The 23,934-nt window shown below is 40.1% G+C and overlaps 2 protein-coding genes across 6 annotated transcripts in view; one reads left to right on the top strand and one right to left on the bottom strand.

Annotated features, from left to right (window-relative positions):
* Nucleotides 1-4,732, bottom strand: part of slc5a5 (solute carrier family 5 member 5) — a 30,428-nt gene extending 25,696 nt beyond the window's left edge. The window contains exons 1-3 of one of the 2 annotated variants that reach the window (XM_061778849.1): nucleotides 4,596-4,732; nucleotides 3,145-3,211; nucleotides 2,204-2,573 (exon numbers count right to left, since the gene is read on the bottom strand). In XM_061778849.1, the coding sequence (XP_061634833.1) occupies nucleotides 2,204-2,572 (369 nt within the window). In that variant the 5' untranslated portion in view covers nucleotide 2,573; nucleotides 3,145-3,211; nucleotides 4,596-4,732. Of the gene's footprint in view, nucleotides 1-2,203; nucleotides 2,574-3,144; nucleotides 3,452-4,595 lie in introns of those variants that run through there. The other variant, XM_061778850.1, reaches the window with a different exon arrangement.
* A 51-nt stretch (nucleotides 4,733-4,783) lies between these two features.
* jak3 (Janus kinase 3 (a protein tyrosine kinase, leukocyte)) lies at nucleotides 4,784-23,899 on the top strand. 4 transcript variants are annotated; one of them, XM_061778847.1, is made up of 24 exons: nucleotides 4,784-5,143; nucleotides 8,008-8,257; nucleotides 8,354-8,471; nucleotides 8,918-9,035; nucleotides 11,143-11,288; nucleotides 11,648-11,951; nucleotides 12,188-12,304; nucleotides 12,391-12,548; nucleotides 12,620-12,731; nucleotides 12,826-13,006; nucleotides 13,165-13,289; nucleotides 15,172-15,303; nucleotides 15,409-15,496; nucleotides 15,702-15,826; nucleotides 15,896-16,034; nucleotides 16,223-16,374; nucleotides 17,372-17,522; nucleotides 17,647-17,774; nucleotides 19,387-19,576; nucleotides 19,689-19,813; nucleotides 20,897-21,069; nucleotides 22,490-22,607; nucleotides 22,693-22,806; nucleotides 23,085-23,899. In XM_061778847.1, exons 2-24 carry the CDS (start codon nucleotides 8,059-8,061, stop codon nucleotides 23,202-23,204), a joined length of 3,333 nt encoding a protein of 1,110 aa, XP_061634831.1. In that variant the 5' UTR covers nucleotides 4,784-5,143; nucleotides 8,008-8,058; the 3' UTR covers nucleotides 23,205-23,899. The 4 variants fall into 4 exon arrangements, 3 of the variants coding, with proteins under 3 accessions (XP_061634831.1, XP_061634830.1, XP_061634832.1); XM_061778846.1 differs by lacking the exon at nucleotides 4,784-5,143 and adding an exon at nucleotides 5,192-6,612; XR_009789318.1 differs by lacking the exons at nucleotides 4,784-5,143; nucleotides 19,689-19,813; nucleotides 22,693-22,806; nucleotides 23,085-23,899 and adding an exon at nucleotides 5,183-6,612.
* Nucleotides 23,900-23,934: the final 35 nt, after the last annotated feature.

Raw genomic sequence — 23,934 nt, 5'->3', positions numbered from 1 at the left:
TGGTGACCGTGAACTGCTGGCAGCCAAGGTGGCTTTGGTGGAGTGGAGGCACTGGCTAGAGGGGGCACATACTTCGTTTTTAGTATGGACAGATCACAAGAACCTGGAATATCTTAAGTCTGCTAAGAGATTAAATGTGAGGCAGGCTAGATGGGCTCTGTTTTTCACTAGATTCAATTTCACGTTATCCTACCGACCTGGTTCTAAAAATGGTAAGCCCAGATGCTTTATCGCGCATTTTCTGTGGAGAGAATTCTTTGTCCGACCCTAAAAACATTTTGCCCAAGTCATGTTTCGTTTCTGCTTTTGTTTGGGACATTGAGACTGCAGTAAAGGAGGCTCTGAAGAACACTCTTAGCCCTGAAAATTGCGCTGAAAACAAGCTTTATGTGGTTCCGACCTTAAGGGGAAGAGTCATCCACTGGGCCCACACTAACCGGACGGGCATTGCCAAGACTCAATCTGTGGTCGAACAGCGCTTTTGGTGGCCCAATGTTAGAAGGGATGTGACCAATTATGTCAATGCTTGCCAGGTATGTGCTGCCAACAAGTCCTCTCATAAACGTCCTTCTAGGGAGTTGCGACCCCTGCCAATACCACCACGTCCTTGGTCAGGCATCTCCGTAGACTTTGTAACGGGATTACCGGCCTCGAAAGGAAATACCACCATTCTCACAGTCGTGGACAGGTTCTCTAAAATGGTACACTTCATTGCACTCCCGAAACTCCCCTCAGCTAAAGACACTGTCGAGTTAATGGTACACCAGGTATTCAAGTTCCATGGTTTCCCCAAGAATGCTATAGCTACAGGTTTTCTCCTGAGATTCCTCTTTGGTCATTGTACATCATCCAGATCACCTGTTCCACTAACATCTTAATCACCAGGACCACTGGACTCACCAGTCTCCATGTCCTCTTTGCTGGGAATTTAATTGGGGTCTTCGGGGTCTTTGTCTATGGTATCTTTACATCCCTCAAACTCATTGTCGTCCATTATGAAGATCTCCAACGCATCCATCCTAAAAACTCAGATTTTGTGACTCATACGAGAAAAGCCTGACTGTAATTCCAGCACTGAAATGCAATCCAGAGATCATTTGATTATAAATTTAATTTAAAATGTTCTATGTTTATGTTGAATAACAGGGTATATTCAAAAGAATTAAATCTGCTAATTTATTTGAGCAGTTCATTGCCATTATTTTTTCTTATTGTGAAATAGGCCTCACATAATGTTGTATGGCTATTTTAAGGCTTAGGGCGTACGTGTATATGTCACAGTTATATTTTCTCAAGTTGTTTTAAATAAGTTTCTTCAAAAAATTAGGTCAGAACAGGTTCAGTAGAACACGGGCCATGTTATGAAACAATTTTCACCATAAAACGGTTTGCGGCTCACCTTTCTCGACCAAAAGGAAGCTTTTTGAAATGAACTGCCTCTCTGACATGTTCCAGTCATGCTGACAAATGTTTGAAAGGTTGTCAACCATACACACACTCATATAGACCCACATGACTCCCCCAGCATGTACAGTAAATGTGACCGAGGGATTTTATATTATAAAGCAAACATAAACGTGTAAAGGACTTTTGAAGCCTGTGTTACACCCATGTCACAGTGGGTCCTTATGGGATTTATTGCTGAACACTCACTCAAGAACCCAGATATGGTTCATTGCACTTATAAGTGTGTATTTAGTCACTCGTGACAGATAGTCACACATCACATATTTTTACTTCTGGCAAGGGAAAAGTATGAGGAAGAAAGGTACTGTTTTGATAATTTCTTGACTTGTTCGTTCTGCAAAAGTGACAATTTGATTTTACCCGTTAAAGTTTGTGGAAGAGTAGCACATGTGCCGAGCGGTAGAAAATTAATACTGTATATTAAATGTACAAAAACAGATTTTTAATTTATGCCATTAGTCAACACGAATTAAGGCCAAGTCGGAGGAGCAACTAATGAGATCCAGCAGAAAAGATGGATGTGTTTATAATAATAATAATACATTTAATTTGTATCACACTTTTCAAACTACTCAATAACTCTTTACAGTAGAGACAGGTAGGATATTAAAATGAATAAAAACATGACTTTAAATCATGAATTAAAATCACACAAAACTAGTTGTGATTGTTCGCCTTTGGTACTATCCAAGTTATACTGAATTTCCATTTAATTCAGAGTGAAGTTATTCACAACCTGATTGGTGCTTGTGATGCCGAGTCGAAAGAAAACCGGCAGGAACAACAAGGCAGTCAGCAGAGAGTTGATGCTTTGTCCAAGGCACATGTAAAGAAATTTGAATCCATAGCGATAAGCCTCAGCTGGAACTCCCAAAACCTGCACAGCTGACATAAAGCTGGCACAGAGGGAAAGTCCGACAGGCACCGCTGACATACTGCGACCGCCTGTGAAGAAATCATCAGTATTGGCATCCTGTGGCTGCTTCTTCAGGGCCTGATAGAGTCCTATGGCCATGGAGACCAGTAGCATCAAAGCAAAGACGGCATAGTCGGCCGTGACGAAGTTCTCTGTGGATGGCTCGCTGGTTGAATGTTCCTCCATCATTCTAAGAGAACAAAGTCTCACTGTAGAACTTTTAATTACATTTTAACATTTCCTTTCTCTTTTGCTGCTACTTTCAACAGTGCATCAGTGATATCAATTGGCAGAAGATCACACAAGTGTGCTTGTAAAAACGTTAATTATCAGCATCTACATAAGGTCAATGATATAGTTACTGTATCCTTTGGATTTTTGATACAAGGTCTACAATACGTTGCAATGAAACCTGAAGGTAGACAGATGAAGGACCTTGTCAGTATCAGAATTCAGCACCACTTTTAGCACTTTGCAAGAATTTATTCCAGTATCATTTAATCACAGAAAACAAAGTTATAAATAGATAAATTGTTTGACAGGTTATTATTCATTCTTTTAAAAAAAATGTTCCAGGTAAATTGTACAAAAGTTGTTGAAATGGAAATGCACCAAATGCAACCAGCTTGCAAAAGTGATCAAATATTCTTCATTCCTATTGAGCTGCAGAACAGAATAATCGTTTCCTTGTCATTGTGTAATGAGTGGAAAGAACTAAATAAACTGAGCGAAATAAATAAATGATGGTTTTAAAGACTCACCATTCGTGGGTGACAGGATCTGGAGTCTGTCAGTTGGAATGTGCTGATAGTCTGAGGAGCAGCTCTCCTGAAGCACGCACAGTCAAACGTAGGTATACTGTAGGTGGGTGCACACCCGTCCTGACTTTTTGCCTGTGATTGTATTTCACCCCCTGGCGATTGAACTTGTATGTTTAGTCGTGTCAATGTTTACAACTAAATGTATTCCCACAAGGGAAAGGCTGGTTAACCCATTATGAAGCCACCCTGGGGATGTTGCAATATTAATTTAGTTGCTAGTCCACACAAAACTATGCAAAACCCACAGTATCTGAACAGATCCTGTTCCTGGGTATATCAACAAGTGTAGAAAATTCTGAAATGAAATTGAACATTTGTGTGTGTGTGTGTATATATACACACACACACACACAAATGTTCAATTTTCATTTTATTTATATATATATATATATATATATATATATATAGGCACGGTGGACGACTGGTTAGAGCGTCTGCCTCACTGGTTTTGAGGTCCAATCCCCGACCGTGTGAGTTTGCATGTTCTCCCCGTGCCTGCGTGGGTTTTCTCCGGGTACTCCGGTTTCCTCCCACATCCCAAAAACATGCATTGTAGGTTAATTGAAGACTCTAAATTGCCCGTAGGTGTGAATGTGAGTGCGAATGGTTGTTTGTTTATATGTGTCTTGCGATTGGCTGGCAACCAGTTCAGGGTGTCATCTTGCCCGATGATAAGTGGGATTGGCTCCAGCACTCCCGCGACCCTTGTGTAGATAAGCGGCTCAGAAAATGGATGTGTGTGTGTGTGTGTGTGTGCACACGCACACACACGCTTGCCTCGCTTCTGCTTCCTCCTTCGCCGTTCGTGGTGCGTCCACTGTGGTTGCGATGCAGGAGTGAGGGGTCGCGGACTTGGTGCGTGAGAGTTAACTGTTGTATAAACCCGTATTTTAAGTAGGACTCCTGATATAGTGTTGTTTCGTTCGCGAACGTTTCGCTCAAAAGAACAAATCTTTGCAGTAAACGTAATGAAATTATTTAATTCTTTGAGCTCTCCCGCCGTTAGCCAGCCCGCTCGGACCGGAAGCAGTAGTGTTCGAGTCGAGTGTCAATTGAGACGCTGGTGCGGCGAAGAAGATGCGGTCAATTTTCAAAATAAAACACATTGACACGCCAATTGCAATACAAGAGCAATTATATAAATTGGTAATTCTTTTTCTGCGGCCCGGTGGTTGGGGACTACTGATGTAAAGCACATTCAGTTACTTTGTGAAATGCACTCTATAAATAAAGTTGCCTTGCCTTAAGCTACATTATATACCTTATAGCTTAGCTCAGTACATTTTTATAGGATCTTGTTAAAAACTGTTCAGTCTGATTACAGTCCCCTATACTGTATTTAAAAAAATGTAAAGAACATTTTGGTGGTACAAATGTAAGTTTTGGCTTACCATTTTTTTTCTTCTGTTTTCGGGTCACAGGGCCAGCAGTTTCAGCAGGGAAGCCCAGACTTCCCTCTCCCTTGCCACTTCGTCCGGCTCTTCCGGGGGTCCCGAGGCGTTCCCAGGCCAGCTAAGAGACGTAGTCAAGCTAGTGTGTCCTGGGTTGTCCCTGGGGCCTCCTCCGAGTGGAACATGGGCGGAACACCTCACCAGGGAGGCTTCCTGGATACATCCTAACCAGAAGCCCGAGCCACCTCATCTGGCTCCTCTCTATGCAGAGGAGCAGCGGCTCGACTCTGAGCCCCTCCCGAATGACCGAGCTTCTCACCATATCTCGAAAGCAGAGCCCGGACACCCTGTTGAGGAAACTCATTTTGTCCGCTTGTGTCATGATCTATGTCTTTGTTGACTTTGTTTTGATTAGATTTAGTTTGAGTGGTATGTCATGTTTTTCCCGTGTGTCCTTGCTTGTTAGGTTTTCGTTTCCACCTGTACTCGTCAGCCCTGTCCCTTGTGTCTACCAATCACCTTCCGCCAGCCACGCATGTCTTGTCCAGGTGCTCCTCGTTGACTCGTCACTTTGCTAGTATTTAGTTCCTTGCTTGCTTTAATTATTATTAATTATTATTATTATTAATGGGCGGCACGGTGGATGAGTCGTTAGCACATCCGCCTCACAGTTCTGTGGTCCTGGGTACAAATCGGGCCTTCCTGTATGGAGCTTGCATGTTGTGCCCGCGCCTGTGTGGGTTTTCTCTGGGTACTTTTGTTTCATCCCACATTTCAAAAACATTTATGGTTAATTGACGACTCTAAATTGTCCGTAGGTATGAATGGTTGTTTGTTTATATGGGCCCTGCAATTGGCTGGCGAACAGTTCAGGGTGTACCCAAAGTCAGCTGGGATAGGCGCCAGCGCACCTGCAACACGAATGAGGACAAGTGGTTCGGCTAATGGATGGATTATTATTCATATTATTGTTGTTTTTTTCATGGCAGCACAGTAAAGTCTTGGTTAGCACAGCCGCCTCACAGTTCTGAAGTTGGGGCTCTGACTTTTCTGTGTGGAAATTTTATGTTCACCTCTTACTTACATTGGTTTTCTCCAGGTAATCTAGCTTCCTCCCACATCCCCAAAATAATACATGTTACATCTAAATTGTCCATAGCTGTGAATGTGAGTGGGAATTTTTGTTTGTCTATATTTACCTGTTTGGGGCCAGGGACCACTCCAGGGTGTATCCTTCCTCTCACCCAAATTCAGCAGGGCTAGGTTCCAGCACACCTGCGACCCTAGTGAAGATTAAGTTTATAAAGAGGATGGATATTTTATTACAACTTGATAAGCATGTAGTCATTATTCATTAATATGCCCAGGTTAAATAGTTAAGAAATTGTAGTATGATATTATGAGAGATAATGTATTATTTTTAATTTATAATCATTTTAACCTAGTTTAACTTAATGTTATCGGTAATTTTGGAAATTGTGATCCCCCCCCCCCAATAAACGGTGGGGGGAAAAGAAAAGAAACTTGTAGGAAAACAAAAGCATACAAGCCGATCGATGCAACATAACAATAGCAATTAAGAAAAAAAACGGATGAGAAATAGTTTTAGAAATCAGAGGAACATTTACAAAAAAAAAAAATTGCCATTCAGACCACGTGGCTATTTCTGTGACAGGAAACTGCTGAGAACCTCTGTGCCAAACAGGGAAACCGCAGCAGTCGGTTGCTTCTCTTTTTCTGTAAGATCAGCTACAATTAGTTGATTTCTGCATGTGAGTGAATTTACTTTAACTAATACATGAATATAATACGAATCACAGATGATTACACTATCTATTTAAGATGATGATAAAATTAGCACATAAGGTAAGCAATACTTTTTGTAACTACTGATCGGGTCACATCTGCTCTTCTAAAACCGGAAAACCTGTCAAAGACTTCCTGTTCACACACATACAAGAGAAGAAATCCTTGAACAAATTATCAACCTGAGGACTCCTGCCATACAAACTTAAAGGTAAAGGGTGTCTTTGTTGATATTTTTTCCAAAAAGTGCTGAATTTATTCCGTTTTATTTTATGAAACCGTGGGTAGCGTGCTTATTTCAAACCCAGCTTTTATTTATTTGAGGCTTTTGTATTTTGCTTCAGAATATTTGAAATACGTACACACCAGTAATGCTTACATATTCTGTAAGTGTATTTATTAGGTTGTTAATAGATTTTTCATGTGAAAGAAATCCTATGTAGTGTTATGTATTTATAAAATATGTTGTAAAATATGAACCAGTATAACGTCTTTTTCTATTATTTATTTTCATTATCATCACACAGTGGTTGCAATTCATCCAAAGTTATTGAATTTCTTCAGATAAAAATGGAACTTCTCAAACATTCATTTCACATTTCAAATTTATGCTCTCAAGTGATGGCTGATAGACATTTCCTTCTTCATCATCTGTACCTCTTTTCTCCGTGCCACTATTGCCATGGTAATGGCAGCACTCATTTTAGGTTGGGTCAAAGCGTGACGTGATTTAATGTAACTTGATTTTCAACAGTTAGCTTTGAGTTCTGTTAAGTGTGCAATCATTACTAGACCAGTGATTCCCTACCTTGGTGGCGTAGCACCCGAGTTTCCCGAGTTGAGAGGTCATCAGAGGTGCTACAGGGAACTGCTGTATTCAATTTCACTTAATTTGGACCAAAATTACTATTTACTAATCACAAATATATCTTTGTTCATCTATCTATGCCAGCGACATATGTGACAGACATTATGGCAGAACATTTAAATGTTTTTTTCCATTTGATGGCAGAAGGTAAAATAAACCTCTGTATCCATCTGGTGCCATTCATGCAACAGAAAGTCATGGCTTCATCAGTTTTACATTTGTATGTTCATTTAAACAGGCTTCTGATTTCACACTGAGTTAGTCCATATCTGAATAAATTGTTATGAGATAATCATTATGTACACTTTCCAATTCATCCTGTGGGGCTGGTTGAACCCCCTTGCAGGCCAGTTTTGGCCCACAGACTGTGAGTTTGACACCCGTTAGTCTTCAATTAACCTAACATGAATGTTTTTGAAATGTGAGAGAAAGTGGGACAAACTGGAGAAAACCCATGCTAGCTCAGGATGAACAGGCAAACTCCACACAGGAAGGCCGGATTCAAATCCAGGACCTCAGAACTGTGAGACAGATGTGCTAACTACTACAGTATATTACCAAGCTGCCTGCTGTTTCTTCAATCATATTTAAAAAAAATTCAGACCTGAGAAGGTGAAGGGAAGTACCTGCATATCATCCAATAAAAGAGGAAAAGAAGGCAGCAAGGGCTGTCCTGTATATGAAGGAGCTTTAGAAATGTAATGCCCTCCTTCTGTGTCCACTTCTTTATACACAAAGGTCCCCCTACCTGTAGATCTTCAGTGAGCTGATATCATCCTCAAAGCATCCATGGATCTCAGCGAGGAGGAGTTTACTCCTCTCATGATCAGAGACCGTGGAGGCAGCCAGAAGTCCAGTTCGAGCACTGCTTCCAGTCTGCAAGTACACCTGTACTTCTTCCCTCCCACAAAAGATGCAACGACAATACACATATCATCTGGCCAAATGTCTGCTGAAAATGTTTGCATCCAAGCAGCCAAAAGATGCGGTAAGACAAAAATGTATTCATGTAAAAGCTTATCATGCCTTTTCCTCTCATAGCCATGGTAATGCATATGAGGATGCATGTCTTTTATTTCTCAAGGAATTTTACCAGTTTACCAAAGTCTTTTTGGTCTGGCATCTGGTGATCTCTCATTCTGGTATCCTCCATCACACATGTTCAACACAGAAGAAAACCTACAGGTCCACTTCAGAGTCAGGTTGGGATATTTAATTGTCCAATGATCTTGCCAGTGCTTCAGAAATCAAAAACAGCAACAACAACAACAAAACGTCATTGGTTGACATTCTCCCCAAAAATTGTGTATGCTAGAAATTCTTGCGAATTCATGAGCAATTTTAAGATGGGTGATAACGTACTTATACACAGTAGAATCCAGCAGGGTACAGGCTGTAGCTGCAAATGTTATCTAATCCATCCATGTTCTGTTAGCACTTGTCTGCATCAGGAACCTATTCCAGCTGACTTTAGGTAAGAGGCAGGGTACATTCTGGTGTGGTTACCTGCCAGATCTAGTGACTCATACTGAGGCGGTATAATGATTTAGACATGATACAACAGTGTTCCCATTTAAAATAACTCAGTGTAACTTGTTTTTGTTTTTCATCAATCTGTGAATAAGAATTATGTGTGATTGATGTACAGGTTTTTCTTTGGAAACTGGTATGGACAGGGATCAAGAATGTCATACCGCTACAATCTGACCAGAGACAGAATTAGTCCTGTGCTTGACTACTCTGTCATTGACTATCTCTTTGCCCAGGTAAAGAAAAACATGATCTATACTGTATATTTGCAAGAATGCTTACGCATAGGTTTTTTTTTTTTTTTTTTTAATGAACAATTTGAAACAATCCTTGAGACCAGTGGGGGTCCTAACTTGAATGGTCCCTTGTGCTAGAACCCCTTTTGCCCCAAAGGTGTAGTCAGTGAAAATGACCTCAGCCAAAAAAAAATTGATTAGCCACAATTAATTCATGATTTAATAAGCTGCCAAGTAACTTTGAATTGTTTTTTTTTTCTTTAATAAAAATAATCACCATTTAAAAACTGCATTTTATGTTGACTTCAGCTATCTTTGTCCGATGTTGACATTTGTTTGATTATCTCAAACATTAAAGTGGGGAAAACTATGCAAAAAATTGAAGAATAGATGAAGAAGAATTGAGCATGTAAATTAGCAAGTTGTTACATGTTATTAATGGGCCGTTTGTGGAACATCACGTGGCCAAACTGGAAAACAGGTTCCTTTGTGCGCAGCAATAACTACATTGATTAGAGGCTGCTGAAATATTGTTTTCATTATCGCTGGTGTTTTTGGACAAAAGTTAAACACATATTTATTTATGCATATATATATATGATATGATATGTAAAAACGAACTTAGCCTTAACATCAGATATGGTCATCTTTGGTAGCACTTGAAGACATTTTGTGTAAAACAAGAAATTGCAGTTGTTCAGAACAGTATTTCGACTGTCAACCCACAAAAAATTAGAAAACACCGCAACTTGCAATCGTCGATTGTCAAGCAATAACGAGACTTCCATTGCTGGTTAATTTGCGTTTATAAGTTGACTGACTGACCGGTATGCCTAGCGGCATGTTTGTACATAATTACTTCATTTGTAATATTTTAGTGGTTGGTATTCCTTTCATTGTGCTGTTGGTAAGTGGCACCTTGGGTGTGGGTGGTGTTCTGATTACACCCCGCCCGATTACAATAATTACAACGTTAGTGTGGTCCTAACTGTTGCCACATTATGATTGCCCATGAATGACTGAGTTCACTTTACTTGTAGTCTGCACTTGACGATTTCAAAGTCAAGCTCATGCAGCCGCAATATGAGCCAGTAATCTCTTCCATTCACAAACATTAGCAAGACAACCCATACGACACCATCAGAGAGTGTAATGTCCACATACTGTACAGAACACAATGATTTACATTTCATGATGTAAATAATAATCCAAATTACGCACTTTTTTTGTATTGATGTGAGACAAGAAATACTGGCAGATAACAAAAACTGCCATTGCTAAAGACAGTGCTTAGGACGATGTAAAAAAAAAAAAAAAAAAAAAAAAAAAAAAAAAAAAAAAAAGAAAAAAAGAAAAGAAATAACCTTACAGGATTACCTCAAGACCCATCCATCCATCCATTATCTGAGCCGCTTATCACCACAAGGGTCGCGGGAGCGCTGGAGCCTATCCCAGCTATCCTTAGGCAGGAGGCAGTGTACAACCTGAACTGGTTGCCAGCCAATCGCAGGGCACATATAAACAAACAACCATTCGCACTCACATTCACACCTACGGGCAATTTAGAGTCTTCAATCAACCTACCATGCATGTTTTTGGGATGTGGGAGGAAACCAGAGTGCCCAAAGAAAACCCACGCAGGCACAGGGAGAACATGCAAACTCCACACAGGCGGGGCCTGGGATTGAACCCCGGTCCTCAGAATTGGGAGGCAGACGCTCTAACCTGCATGTTATTCCAGTCATTGACTATCTCTTTGCCCAGGTAAAGAAAAACATGATCTATACTGTATATTTGCAAGAATGCTTACGTATAGGTTTTTTTTGTTTTTTTTTAATGAACAATTTGAAACAATCGTTGAGACCAGTGTGGGTCCTAACTAAACTAAAAAGTTTAGTTGTAACTAAGCTAACCCTGACTGTCCACCGTGAAACATGCATGAATTGAGCATGTAAATTAGCAAGTTGTTACATGTTATTAATGTGCCAAGATAGAGTATATTGAGGGTATTATCAGCCCAAAATTGCGTTGTGTCTCAAGGTTTAATCTTGAATTTGACTTGCATGTATTTTTCATTGGTATGTTACTGATTTCTTCGGTTATGTAGGTACGAAGTGACTTTGTCACAGGTGAAGCTGGAGTGGCTCCACCATTGAGCGTTCAAGAAGAATGCCTCGGCCTGGCAGTGCTGGACATGTGGAGGATGGCAAAGGAGCAGCATCGGAGTGTAAGGGAGCTCTGCAAGATTGTCAGGTATTTATTTAGACACAGGTGTCATTCCCTTAATCTGAGGAAGTGGTTTTGCAATTGGATGGTTCAGATGTAATCCCTGGATTCTCCTCCATTGTACCGTTGCGCCACTTGTATGCAAATGACTTGCTTACATGGTAGCACACGCAATCCGGATTGTGTGACTGAGATGTTTTAAAAGTTTCAGTTTTTTTGCAGCTAAAAAGGTACGAAATGGATGCATCTCTATGCAGAGGACTTCGACACAATACACACAATCCCTTCTACCTTGGGGTTAATTTTCTGTGCAGCACTTTTGACCAAATACCTTTCACTGGTTAAATTTAAAATAAGCAAGAATTGTGTCTACTCTTTCCCCTCAGCTACAAATCTTGCCTTCCAAAGCCACACCGCCACGACATCCAGAAGCGCAATCGCCTGGATCGCTATCGAATCAGACATACTCTCAAGCGTTTCCTAAAGAAGCTTGGGAACTGTTCTGTGGATGAGTGCTGCCTGAAACTGAAGTACTTGGTCGAAATGGCTGGCATTGTTCCCACCTTAGGAAGTGAAGTCTACCACATGAGCGCTGGTTCTTCCCATTCCAGTGGAACGTTCACTCATGTGAAGGTCACTGGGGAAACTGGAATTCAAACCAGCGGAAGTTGTAATCCTGATGGTTCCTTGGTGAGCTCAAGATACATTATTTTTGTTGTGACCTGTGCCTCAGCCTTGCATGAATGAAGATTTTACTTTGTTGGGGCAGCATAGTGACCAGGTGCAACCGATGTCGATTAAATAAATTCAAAGGACTTTTTTCAATGCATAAGTGCGATAGAAAATGGCTTGATGGCTGACTTCGTGAGAAGTAAAATGTAGAAATTAGCTGATTAAAAGCAATCAAAAATTATCTTCCTTTGTAGGAGTGGCAGACTTTCTGTGATTTCCAGGAGATAATTGCCATCAGTATGAAGAGGGTATTTCATGAGCAGGAAGACAGCAGGATGGTGACTGTGTTTCGTCATGACGACAGATACATGGTGAGTTTTTAGCATCTGTCATGCCGAAACATGCTTAATTAAAGAATGATACAATGTCCCTGCATTCTTCTTGATTTGTACCAAAGGAAGCCAATTTCAAGAGTCTCAAAGAAGCACTGTCATTTGTGTCACTTGTTGACGGCTACTTCAGACTGACCACCGACTCCAGCCACTACTTCTGTCAGGACACTGTGCCTGAAAGTATTCTGGAGGGTATCAGAAACCATTTTCATGGGCCAATTACGTAAGTCCTTTTCACAAATAATTAATCTACTACCACAACACCAGTATAATTTTTATGACATCTCCAATGAGGTCGGAGTTTGCTGTCGACAAGTTGAAAAAATCTGGAGTTAAAGGTGGAACATTCCTACTCCGGCAGAGTCCCAAAGATTTTGATAACTTCTTCCTCACTGTTTGTATTCAGGTAAATTTCACTTTAATGACATACTGTACCTACTTACAAACCAACCTACCAACCACAATACTGTGAACGTGTGGTCATGTTTATGTTCCTTCAGACTCCTCTTGGACTTGATTATAAAGACTGTCTCATCGTTAAGAATGAGCACTACCGTCTTCCCGGTGTCCAGAAGTCATTTTCCAGTTTAAGAGAGCTCACCAGCTTTTACCAACAACACAAACTTCTGCTGGATAATGTTCCTGCCAAGCTCGGCCATTGCTGTCCACCAAAACCCAAAGGTTACTTCCTTCTCAAACTAATATGCTGTACGAAGGATATCAAGAACAGAAAATCCAAAAACATTAACACCTCAAGACCTCAAAACTAATTTCTTATGTGCCGTCCAATTTGCGGATTTTCCATATATCACGATAAATATTTTCCATTTCTTCTGTAGAGCTCACAAATCTCATCATCATACGTAACAGCATCTCTGTTGAGGCTCAAGGGTCCCCAACACCTGAGAGGAAAAAGTTCAGTCATATTCAGTTCCACATGATCAAATATGAAGACCTAAAATGGGTATGTTGTTGAAGCAGTTGAGCGTTACAAAAACTGTCTTCTGATTGCATTTTCTCCAGGAAAGTAGCATGAGATGCTACCGCTGTTGTGATTATCTACTTTTTGTAAGACGAGTGGACTTTTATTCTGAAAAATCTTGATTGATCTCTAAACTGTATTAATGCAAGCCTCTGGGTTTTTAGGTTCTGTATTTCTGTAATCCAGTGACTTGACTATTCTTCTTTTCCTTTCGGCTTGTCCTGTCAGGGGTCGCCACAGCATGTCATCCTTTTCATGTTAGCCAATCTCCTGCATCCTCCCCTCTAACACCAACTGTCCTCATGTCGTCCCTCAGTACATCTATCAAACTTCTCTTTGGTCTTCCTCTAGCTCTCTTGCCTGGCATCCATCCTCATCATCCTCCTTCTACCAATATACTCTCTCTCTCTCTCTCTCTCTCTCTCTCTCTCTCTGGATGTGTCCAAACCATATAAGTCTTCTCTCTCTAACTTTGTTTCCAAAACATCGAACCTTGGCTGTCCCTCTGATGACCTCATTTCTAATTTTCTCCAACCTGGTCACTCCGAGAGCGAACCTCAACGTCCTCATTTCTGCGACCTCAAGCTCTGCTTCGTGTTGTCTCTTCAGTGCCACTGTCCGTACATCATGGCTGGCCTCACCACTGTCTTATAAACTTTGCCCTTCATCCTAGCAAAGACTTCTGTCACATAACGCACCTAACACCTTCCTCCACCCGTTCCAACCTGCTTGGAGCTCATTTCAAATCCTATCCAACCTGGTCACTCCTAGAGAGAACCTCAACATCTTCATTTACGTACCACCATCTCTGCTTCCTGTTGTCTCTTCGTACATCATGGCTGGCCTCACCATTGTCATATAAACTTTGCCCTTCATCCTAGCAGAGACACTTCTGTCACATCACGCACCTGACACTTTTCTCCACCTGTTTCAACCTGCTTTGACCCGTTTCTTCACTTCCTTACCACACTCACCATTGCTCCGTTGACCCCAAGTATTTAAAGTCCTCCACTCTCGCTATCTCTTCTCCCTGTAGCCTCACTCTTCCCCATCAACCCCTCTCATTCATGCACATATATTCTATCTTTGGCAAATCTTCATTCCTCTCCTTTCCACTGCATATCTCCACCTTTCTAACTCTTCCTCCACCTTCTTTTGTGTCCAACCTGGCATACATGTCATCATATGTCTCGTTTGGCCTTTGCCACCTCTACCTTCGCCCTATGTCACATCTCCATGTATTCCTCCTCAGCCATCTGTGTCCCAGTTCTTCTTAACTAACCTCTTTCCTTGTATGATTTCCTGTACTTTGAGGTTCCACCACCAAGTCTCTTTCTCCCCTTTCCTATCAGAAGATACACCAAGTCATCTCCTGCCTGTCTCTCTGATCACCTTGGCTGCCGTCATGGTCCAGTCTTCTGGAAGCTGCTGTCCACCGAGAGCCTATCTCACCTCTTCTCGAAAAGCCGCACAACACTCTTCCTTTCCCAGCTTCCACCACATGCTTCTCTGCTCTGCCTTTGTCTTCTTAATCTTCCTCCCCACCATGAGTCATCTTTCACACCACCATCCTATGCTGTCCAGCCACACTCTCCCCTATCACTTCCTTACAGTCAGTAACCTCCTTCAGATTACATTGTCAACCCGGGCCACGACCGATCCAGTATGGAATTCTTTGCATGAAGGCTCATACTTGTTTGGCAAAGTTTTAAGCCGGATGCCCTTCCTGACACAACCCTCTGCATTTATTCGGGCTTGGTACCAGCCTCCAGTTTGCACTGGCTTGTTCCCCTCATAGGGTTTGATAACTTCAGTGACATGACTTTAATTTACTTCACCCTCTTTAATTTCCCGCCCTTACTAGGGGGAGAGCCTTGGACAGGGATCTTTTACTCGAGTTTTTAAAGGCTCCAAAACAGACTTTCGTGATGGGGAGAAACATGTGACGGATGTTCTCCTCAAAGAACTTGATGGTGCTCACAAAAACCACTGGCAAGTGAGTTAACTGAAGAAAATACATAAATGATTTGTTATTTACCTCTTGATCCAGATGCATCATTATTAAACGTGTGACATCTACTTTGTATTTTCTGCCACCCAGTCATTTTTTGAAGCTGCCAGCATAATGAGTCAAATCTCACACAAACGCCTTCTCTTGGTTTATGGCATTAGTGTCCATGGAACAAAAAGTAAGTTGAAACCCAAATGCAGGTTTTCGACCTTCGCAAGATTTTACTCCATGATATCACAAAGGTTTTGCTGAATGTCTTCAAAAGGGGTTCACAATGTGATTTTATGGGGTAACCTTGCATTTATTCTTTTACATCTTCAAAAATACAAATATGTACTGATGAGTCTTGCAGCTGTTAAAGCAACCTTCCCTGCTCTTTGCAGACATAATGGTCCAAGAGTTTGTAAAGTATGGGGCCCTCGACCTTTACCTGAAGAGGGGGAGATCCATGTCAGTGAGCTGGAAACTTGACGTAGTCAAACAGCTTGCATGCGCCCTCAACTTTCTGGTGAGAAAATATTTTCGACATGGATCATTAAAAGCGTGACAGCTTTCATGAAAAGCAATGGTCTTGCAGGAAGAAAAGAACATTGTTCATGGAAATATCCGTGCAAAAAATATTCTACTGGCCAGAGAAGGTGACGTGTCTCAGCGCAGCTCTCCCTTTATCAAGCTTAGCGACCCTGGCATCAGCATTGCAGTGATAGGGAGAGATGGTAAGACATTGCTCTTGTCTCCCGGTTATATAAAAGTAGAAATATGTCACAAATGACATCATTGGTATAATATATCCTTTATTGATTCCCAGAGGGGAAATTCAGAACATAATACATTTGTATTTCATAATACAGTTGGCAACATATTATAATTTTGTATTGACACATACTGTATATGGTAATTTCAGTTATCCTGGACAGGATTCCCTGGGTGGCCCCGGAGGTGTTGGAGGCTCCAGACAAGCTGACCTTGGCGTGTGATAAATGGAGCTTTGGTGCCACTGTGTGGGAGATCTTTAACAGTGGAAATGCTCCACTGCAAGACTGGGACCTTCAACAGGTACAGTATTTACTCTTCATATCAAAGACTTAAAAAAAAAAAAAAAAAAGATTTTTTTTTTTATTATTTTTACTAATAAAAAAAAGATTATTTTTTTTAATTAGTAAAAATAATCCATCCATTTTCTGAGCCACTTCTCCTCATTAGGGTCGTGGGCGTGCTGGAGCCTATCCCAGCTATCATCGGCCAGGAGGCGGGGTACACCCTGAACTGGTTGCCAGGCAATCGCAGGGCACACGTAAACAAACGGCCATTCGCACTCACATTCACACCTACGGGCAATTTAGAGTCGTCAATTAACCTACTATGCATGTTTTTGGGATGTGGGAGGAAACCGGAGTGACCGGAGAAAAGCCACGCAGGCACGGAGAGAACATGCAAACTCCACACAGGCGAGGCCCGGTCCTCAGAACTGTGAAGCAGACGCTCTAACCAGTCGTCCACCCTGCCGCCAGTAAAAACAATAATAAATCATAACAATACCACTACTATGACTACTACTACTAATAATAATAATAAATCATCATAATACTACTATTAATAATAACAATAATAATACTAAAATAATACTAATAATAATAACAAATCATAATACTACTACTACTAATAATAATAGCAATAATAGAAAAAAAAGGTCTTATCTGTTATAAATCCATCAGTATAGATTTATTATAGAATATTCCTCCTGGTGGCATTACAGCCTTGGACTGCAGTTGCATCACACATTCGCTTTTGACTTGGCCTGCAGAAAATAATAGACACACAGTACTGTACTATAAATTTACAGTTGCAATACAAGTTCACAATCCAGTTGTATTCTTTTATTTTGTATTGCATCCCTCTACTTATGATTTGTATTATTATCTTTTTGTCTCTTTTTTTAACCTTATATATCTTATATTATGTTGGTATCCATTTTCCCGGCAAAGAAAGAATTTTACTGCACACGCTGCTCATATGACAATAAGCGCTTAGAATCTTAAATCTTCATTTGTAGAAGCAGCAGTTTTACGAGAGTTTCCGCCAGCTGGCACCCTCTCAGTGGACAGAGCTGGCTGAGCTGATCAGCCAATGTATGAACTACAAAGCGGCCTTTCGACCTTCATGTCGCAGCCTCATCCGTGAGCTCAACAGTCTCATCACATCAGGTGCTGGTGCAGTATTTATTATACTACAGGTGTAGGTCTCTACACACATTCTGACACAGTGGGCCAAACAAAACTCTTATCAACACAAACTACCATGAATGCTATTTTTCTGCTTTCCTGACAGACTATGTGATACTTCATGCCACTGAGCCTGTAACCCTCAACCCAGTGTGTCAGGCATCTAGTCCCGGCCTGCAGGACCAGACATTGTTTGAGGACAGACACCTACTGTACATCTCCCTACTGGGAAAGGTACACAGGAAATGACTTAAGTAGGCTCCATACAACATTAATATATGACTGCAGTGTGATTGAAAAGTAACTCCCTATTTTGAAATAGTTCCCATTGTTTGTGTTTTCTCTTTAATGTATGAATATTTACAACAAATGCATGTGAAAAGAAAGTTTTTAGCAAGAGGTTTTTTATTTAAAATTCAATATAGGCACCAGAGTGTGCTACCAGCTTTTCAAGAGGCAATAGTATCACCCGATTTCATCATAAACTCTTGTGGGATAGATTAGAAGACTCCTTCTATTTGCTCTTCTTTGATTTGGTACAGTAGCAAGCATTCATTTTGCATGAAAATCAACTCTTCAATATTCTCCCAAGCGCTGATAACTGTCCAGAGTTCATCTTAAATCACGCTAAGGTAACTTTCGGTATTCATGGTATCGTGAAGAATTAATAGACCCATAATCTTGTCCATAGTCATCCCACACCACGCTAAATTCTCATACATTAAAGTACAAGCAAAACAACAAACTGATTTTAAAAAATACAGATTAAATTGTCACACATTAAAGAACAACCACAAACATTAACCAAAAAATACAGTTATAAATAATTTATAAATATCTTAAAATCGGGAACTATATTTTTAAATCACCCTGTATAGGAAGGACCCTTACCATCTTTCCTTTTTAAAATTCATATTTCCCTTTAAAAAGCAATTTTATAAACCCTATGAACACAAATCATTGGTTAAAAAAAAAATAAAAACAACAACAACCACAACATCACCTGAAAATGTTTTTTATTATTTGGCTGTTTGCTCGGCAGAACCAGTGGCCTATCATTGGTTGCAGGCACCTACAGAGGTAGACTACAGAGGATCCATGGGTCCACATGATCCTTCGGTATTCTTTCGGGCCACCGTAGTTTTTTTTTTTTTTTTTTTTTTGTCTTTCGGATGGGAGTATAAAATAAATAAATTAATTAATTAAAAAGCCGCAGTGTATAGAACAGCTACGTCGTATAACTTTTACATAAACACACACAATGCCATTAGTGTCAGTACGAGAATAGCATAGCTCAGACCTCAGTGACCTTGTAGCTGTCTTACTCCTGTCACGGACAGACTTTAAATTCACACAGTAGGAGGAAGCAGGGATTTTTTTTTCTTCTTTTTAAAATTGTGCACTCCCCCAACCTTTTGCACTTGGGGTCTCCACCCACTTGCTATTTGCCCTCATCTGTTATTTTTCACAATACAGAGAGATTCAATTAATGTCCTACATTTCTGGTTTATTCAAATTCTCAAGATCATGCTAAAAGTTACCAAGATGTTTTAGAATAGTGCAAAATATTTTTTCTCAAAATTGTCAGGGATAGGAATACTTTTCAAAATGTAAAAGATCTTCTGTATTAAAATTTCAAAAAAAAACTGACTTGCAGACTTTTGCCAATTTCTTGTCATTTCCAGCTAAAATATATTCTACCCATTCACCAAATTTAAAATACATTTTAATGAAAATGTAAGGTATAAATAATTTGGCTAATGAATCATTTTGTACTTAACATTACATGCCTTATAGACATAATAAAAGACTATTGATGAAGTTAATCTGATGTCCTCCCCCCCAGGGAAACTTTGGAAGTGTCGAACTATGTCGTTACGACCCACTGGGAGATGACACAGGTGAGATGGTTGCTGTGAAGAAGCTACAGCCCAATAAGCAATCAACCCTGGAGGACTTCCGCAAGGAGATCAAAACCCTCAGCATGATGTCTTGCGACTACATCGTCAAGTACAGAGGGGTCTGCTACAGCATGGGTAATGCAAATGTATTTCAAGGGAAAACAATGTTTCATCTTTGCAGCGTTAATTGCGATTTAGCGTGGTTCAAGCAATATGTAAAGGTGATAACCTTGGATTGTGCTTTCAGGGCGGCTCAACATGAGTTTGGTGATGGAGTATTTACCACACGGAAGTCTTATTGTATATACAGAAAACAACAGACACAACATCAACACCAGGCGCTTGCTACTATTTGCTTCACAGATCTGTAAAGTAAGACATAAATATACTGTATAAGTTTACAACCAGTTTTCATCACAAGGTTTGTGTGAATGCAATGTTGACTATGACTGAGATCATTGAAGGAATGCCAAATCTTCACTTTGTGGACAGTTACATTGATAAATAACATTATGGTCTAAGTCTTCTAACTACTATTTAAGGGGAAAATAGCTGTCTGAATGTTCTGAGTCTCCCTACCAGTGTTGTAGAATAATGCTTCGAGGAGGGATTGTGCCAGGCATAGTGCATGTCTCCGAAGATGTTGCTCAACTTCCAATAACGGATATTTTATGTTGTTCTTCTTTAGATCCCAGAACTAGTTGAGACTAAAATAACAACGCCTTTACTGTTTGCAGCCAGGTAGTGCACCCGATTTTGACTGATTTGCTTCAAAACTTGATTAATCAAAATTCAGTTCTACTACAGGATACTTCATGATCCATTAATCCATTTTTATGCCCCTACTTAAAACAGATGGAACAATTTTGTTACATTGAGGATGAGTCTGACAGAAATGTCATTCCCAATAGTTTGTGTCTGTAAAACCTCATCTTGCTTGTTTTTCCGATGGCCAGGATAGTGATAGCCGTGTCAGCTGTGTAAATAGTATGACAGTGGCAGTGTGACACAATGTCAACATACACGTGCATTTAACAAAGAGGAGGAACCTAACGCAGTGAATTTCGTAGTTACATGCTAATAAGTGATATGAATTCAGTTGAACTGAGTTTTACTGCTTTGTGGGGCAGTAAAGTAAGCACTCGTGTGCCTTCAAGGGAACTGACTGAAAGGCTGGTATCGTACGATGGAGCAGGTACAAGGTCACTATCGCACATTCAGTCAAAACTGCAAAAACTAGAAAAAACACACAATTTGACACGTTCGTAAAGACTCTGACCAGAAGAAATGAAAAGCCTAGCACCTACTGGTGGTCGGGATGATGATCATTTCTTGCTGTTACACCAGCACCATTCCTACTGTGAAACACATCTACAACAAATCCACAAAATGAACACAGCATGCAAATGATCAAATCATGTCATGCCCTGTGTGGCAATATTTTGTATCTTCCAGGGCATGGCGTACCTGCAGACGTTACGTTATGTGCACCGAGACCTAGCAGCCAGAAATATCCTTGTGGCTAGTGAATCACTGGTGAAAATTGCTGATTTTGGATTGACCAAGATTGTTCCTTTGGACAAAGAGTACTACAGAGTCAAACAGCCTGGAGAAAGTCCCATCTTCTGGTGGGAATCTTCTTCTTTTTTTTTTTGTTTTAACGTGACGTGAGGCCAATTATTTTATTTTAGGTGAATACTGAAACATTTGGGTTTCACATCAAAATATGAACATGAGACAAGAGCTCAACATTTTAACTTTTATTTCCAAGTACTTATGTTGTCACTTGCTACACAACGTAGACGAAAGAAAGCCTATGGCTTTTGTTTGAATCCACCCCATTGTTCATGTGAGCAAAAGTATTGGGACATGTCACGGACCCGTGCGGTTTATCATATTACATTGATTATTCAAACAATAAATAGTGCTGAATGTCTATGCTCAATTTCAGATTTGTAGTTTGACCTGTGAAGATGACATTTATACAAGTTATAGGCGTAACCAAGATTAAATTCAAAGAGATGTCTATGGGTGGAAAAAACAAGCTTGAGAATGGAATGGAAAATGGAAAATTAGTTGGTGCCATTGCACAAACATTATCCAGAGCGGACATTACCATCGTTTGGAATGTCCAAAGGAAGAAATAAATCACTAATGTACTAAGTAGCAGAGGTTGAATACGTAGATCAAGGGAAACGGCAGCAAGTGATGACAGAAACATTGTGAGAACTGTTAGGAACGCCCCAAAACAAATGTTAGTGACATCAGGAAAAAGAAAAGAAAAAAACTCCAGATAGCAGAAGTAAAGGTTTCACAATCTACTATTTGCAGATGGCTTCACAAACAAAAGTACGGAGTCTAAACCAATAGATACAAACTACTTATTAGAGAGAAGAAATTAACACTCTAGAATTTGCCCCAAAAAATACAGCGAGAGAGCTAATGTCTCTTTAATAAGATAAATAAAATCAAAAGTCTACAGAACCGTAGACTGTTTTTCATTTAAAGAAAAAAATCGGCTCAACCGGTTCACTCTGCAGCAAGATAATGACCTAAACACACTCCCAAAACAACAAAGTGGAAGGTTTTAGACTGGCCATGTCAATCTCCAGACTTAGATCCTATAGAGCATGCATTGTACTTGTTAAAGAAGAGATTAAAAGGGAGCAACCGCGAAAACCAACAACTGAAAGATGCTGAGGCTAAAAGCCCAGAAAAGCTTCACAAACGAAGAAAGTTTATGTGATTTACAGGCATGACGCAGTTGTTGCAAGCCAATGATTTTCAAATAAATATGAAGTCTTATTTATTTGCATTCACGGTATTACAGTATTACTAATCTGTTTCAATACTTTTGCTCAGCGTTACAAACCTTATAAATTGTGTATCCGATCCAGCTACCTCAAATGTTGATCTGTTGTCTCGTTTTGAGATTTGTATGTCTAACTCAAATGTTTTCAGGATACAGCAAAAATGAAAGAATCTGCCAAACTGTTCCAATACGTTTTGGAGGGAAGTGTGGTTAATTATTCATCTGTGTTTATGCAGGTATGCCCCAGAATCCATCAATGATTTTAGATTCTCCCAAAAGTCAGATGTGTGGAGTTTTGGAGTTGTTCTTCATGAGCTCTTTTCCTACTGCGATATGAACTCCAACCCCAAAAAAGTGAACTTTACCATCCAACTTTAATAACGTGTTGTAATTGATTTCAAACCACGCATGGTTGTTTGATCATTCATGCATGTTTCAGCTATGTATACAGAGGATTGGGACCAACGTGCATGGATTATCCATTTCAATCCATCTGCTAAATATCCTCAAGGACAATTGGAGGTTGCCTCCCCCTCCAAACTGCCCGCCCAAGGTAAGTCGTGCTATACATTCAAATCATCTCATGGAATATGCAGCATCATATTAATAACCTCACATCGCCATGACCACTCAAGCTATTGAAAAAATGGCTGCAGTCAAGCAGTAGTAGTAATTTTGCCTCAATCCCTTCAATATTGTATTATGTGTAAAACAATCAATTCCACGCAATAGACCAAACGATCGATTAAGTGATTAATTGATTATGATGCCAATTTCTATGAAATGTATCTGCATGCAATGTCACTGAAAATGTTGTCACTGTCACACCAGGTGTACGGTTTGATGAGGCAGTGCTGGGTTTACAACTTTGAGGAGAGGCCATGTTTCTCCAGCCTGGAGGATCAACTAGAAATCATCATGCGAGAAGAGAGAGAAAACCTGAGAGACTGACTGGAAGAGCCTCTCGCGCTGCTTCTAAAAATGGCAAAACGGCATGCTTGCAGCTGCTCTGAGCGAGCGTTAAGATTATCTCTACATGCAGTTGCAGCAGGATCCAAACGGTTGAAAAACACAGGAAAGGAAAATGTTTCAACTGTATAATGTTGTCATTTTTTTGCATTATTTTATTCTGTGGCAGTACAGTACTGGAGAGTTTTTACATTTTGTGAGAAGTTCCTGTTACTGTGTCACTATAAAGTCATTTAACGAAGAATACATATCTCCAGATCTGAATTCTCTTGAATTGGCTGCAGGGCCCTATCGTAATAGTTTAAAAAGTTCAATTTTAATCACCTGTAAGCTTTCAATGTTGTCCTTCGAGCAATTCAGTGAGAACGCAACAGCGGTTATGTACTGTAGTATTAAAGTGCCAGGGCAGTCGAGGATGGCGTTTTTACAGTTATTACATTATAAACCACCGCAATGGATTTCAAATCAAAATGTGATTGAAGTGTAGACGTTCGGCTTTAATTTAAGACTTCACAAATCAAGGATGTTATGAAGACTACCTCTGTTTTCAGGGGCTCAAAAGTATTTGGACACCAAGCCCTAAACAATCACACTTTTTTTCTTTTTTTTTTTGCTCAGAAGTTATTCTTATATATTCTTTCTGTTTAATTAACCCACCCATGGCCCCTTTTGATCTCATTTTCCATCTCCCAAAATAGTCCTTCACTTCGGA

Source organism: Phyllopteryx taeniolatus, chromosome 7, assembly GCF_024500385.1.
Source record: "Phyllopteryx taeniolatus isolate TA_2022b chromosome 7, UOR_Ptae_1.2, whole genome shotgun sequence".
NCBI lineage: Eukaryota > Metazoa > Chordata > Actinopteri > Syngnathiformes > Syngnathidae > Phyllopteryx > Phyllopteryx taeniolatus.
The sequence above is the reverse complement of the archived record's forward strand: the minus strand, read 5'-3'. Positions and strand labels throughout refer to the sequence as shown.